The sequence below is a fragment of the Penaeus chinensis genome, chromosome 27 (genome assembly GCF_019202785.1).
Source record: "Penaeus chinensis breed Huanghai No. 1 chromosome 27, ASM1920278v2, whole genome shotgun sequence".
In the NCBI taxonomy this organism is placed as follows: domain Eukaryota; kingdom Metazoa; phylum Arthropoda; class Malacostraca; order Decapoda; family Penaeidae; genus Penaeus; species Penaeus chinensis.
In genome coordinates, this window is record NC_061845.1 from 26,303,824 (window position 1) to 26,306,323 (window position 2,500).

A 2,500-nucleotide genomic window follows, 5' to 3' on the forward strand; every position below is an offset into this window, starting at 1 on the left:
CTCTCTCCCCCCCCTCTCTCTCTCTCTCCCCCCCCCCTCTCTCTCTCTCTCCCCCCCTCTCTCCCTCCCTCCCTCCCCCCCCCTCCCCCCCTCTCTCTCTCCCTCTCTCTCTCTCTCTCTCTCTCTCTCTCTCTCTCTCTCTCTCTCTCTCTCTCTCTCTCTCTCTCTCTCTCTCTCTCTCTCTTTCTCCGTCTCTAATCATGCATTTGATCCTTTCAAAAGTTACTGTAGAGTTGTGATGAAAATTTATAGGAGGGTTGGCCATGGTCCAGGAACCTGTTGATTAGATTTTGGTGGTGAACTTGGTTCCTAGGATGCAAGCTATCAGGAATTAGAGTTTGCTACTAAATTAATTTTCTTTAAAATTTCTAGCAAGCTCATGTATTGTTAAACTCGATCTCTGGCCATTGGTTTAGTGATTTATACTCTTGATAGTTTTGTAGTTTAGCTGTGAGATTATATATATATATATATATATATATATATATATAAAATGTGTGTGTGTGTCTGTGTCTGTGTGTGTGTGTGTGTGTGTGTGTGTGTGTGTGTGTGTGTGTGTGTGTGTGTGTGTGTGTGTGTGTGTGTGTTTGTTAGTGTTTGTCTGTGTTTGTGTAAGTGTGAGTATGCAATGCATTTACATATACTCATTATTATGCCTATACAGTTTGTTCGGTCAGTCACAGTCCTTCATAATATGAGTAGTTCTTGTTTTTGCAGGTGACTGTGCATGAAGAGGATGGGGGTCAACGCATCATGTCAGGCTGATGCGGGGGTCGGTCCTCAGGCCATCTTCAACGCGTAAGTTTTTCCTTGTGTATTTGTGGCTTTATGCATAACTATTGCTTACGAGTCTGCTTAATCCTCAGCTGTTATGACATTCCCTCACCTGGATGCTGATGTTCTCTATGCTCTCATAAATGCCTGAATAATGTCTTCATATTTTTCCAAAGATCCTGACGTTATCTTGTTCCAAGTGGGAAGTTAGTCTCCATGTAGTTGTGTTTGAGGAATATGTATCCCTGTGTTTGTGATCCTCCTTGCCATTGTATTTTTCTTCATATTTTGTTTTATTCCCTTAAAACTCTCATGAAAAAAAAAAAATATATATATATATAAAGGAAAGATGGTAGATTACGTAAAGGCTTCAGAACGAGCATTTAAAAAGTACACATGAAGGCCTTGAGAAGCTTGACGTCTACTACAGACTTATGCAAATCCACAAGCTGGTAGTTGTTTAGTTCAACATGTAAATATTTGTAAATAATATCTGGTAAAGGTTTGTTTGTCTTTAGTTTCCAGTAGTCTGTCATGACTAATATAATTGTTAATAGTATTGGTGCTGGTTTCATCATCATCATTATCATAGTTAATATCAGTAATATCATCAGTAATGATTTTAATAATTTGTTTTATTATTGTTGTAATTATTGTGATTATTTTTTTCGTAATCATTTTGATTATTACCATCATTATTTATTATTATTTTGAATATTAGTGTTGTCCTTATAATTCTCATTATAGTTATTATTCTCATCATCATCATCTTCATTATTGTTGTTTTTGTTATTGTTATCATCATCATCATCATCACCATCACTATCACTATCATCATCACCATCACCATCATCATCATCATCATCATTTTTTATTATTGTTATTTAATAGTAGAGATGATGATAATAATAGTAATTATTATTTTTTATCATTATTATTGTTATTTAATAATAATGGAATTAATAGTAATAATAATGATGATCATAATGATAATTATTATTATTATTGTTATCATCATCATCATCATCATCATCATCATCATTATTGTTATTGTTGTTGTTATTATTACCAGTAATTATTATTATGACTATTATTGGTAATATTATTATTGTTATTTTTATATTATCATTATTATTATTATTATTATTATTATTATTATTATTGTTATTATTATTGTTATTATCATTATTGTTATCTAATTATAATAATAATAATTATTGTTATTTAATGATGATGAGGATAATAATAATAGTTATTATTATTATTATTATTATTATTATTATTATTGTTATTATTGTTATTATTATTATTGTTGTGTAATTATAATAATAATAATAATTATTACTATTATTATTATTATTATTGTTGTTATTATTATTATTATTATTATTATTATTATTATTATTATTATTATTGTTATGGTGGTTATTATTGTTAATGTAGTAGTAGTAGGAGTACTATAATTATTATTTATTTATTATTATCATTATTATCATTATTGTTATTATTATTATTATTATTATTATTATTATTATTATTAATGTTGTTAATGTTATTATTATTATTATTGTTATTATTATCCTTATTATTATTATTATTATTAATTTTATTAATATTATTAATATTATCATTATCACTATTATCATTATTATTTTTATTATTATTATTGTTATTATTATTATTATTATTATTATTATTATTATTATTATTATAATTATATCATCAT

The 2,500-nt window shown here is 27.9% G+C and overlaps 1 protein-coding gene across 4 annotated transcripts in view; it reads left to right on the forward strand.

Moving 5' to 3' along the window:
- LOC125039478 (BTB/POZ domain-containing protein 7-like) overlaps nucleotides 1-2,500 on the forward strand; it is a 42,066-nt gene that overhangs the window by 22,279 nt on the left and 17,287 nt on the right. For 2 of the 4 annotated variants that reach the window (XM_047633472.1, XM_047633474.1), the window contains exon 2: nucleotides 718-798. In XM_047633472.1, coding sequence (XP_047489428.1) covers nucleotides 728-798 — 71 coding nt within the window. In that variant the 5' untranslated portion in view covers nucleotides 718-727. Of the gene's footprint in view, nucleotides 1-702; nucleotides 799-2,500 lie in introns of all 4 variants that reach the window. The other 2 variants (XM_047633473.1, XM_047633475.1) reach the window with 1 other exon arrangement.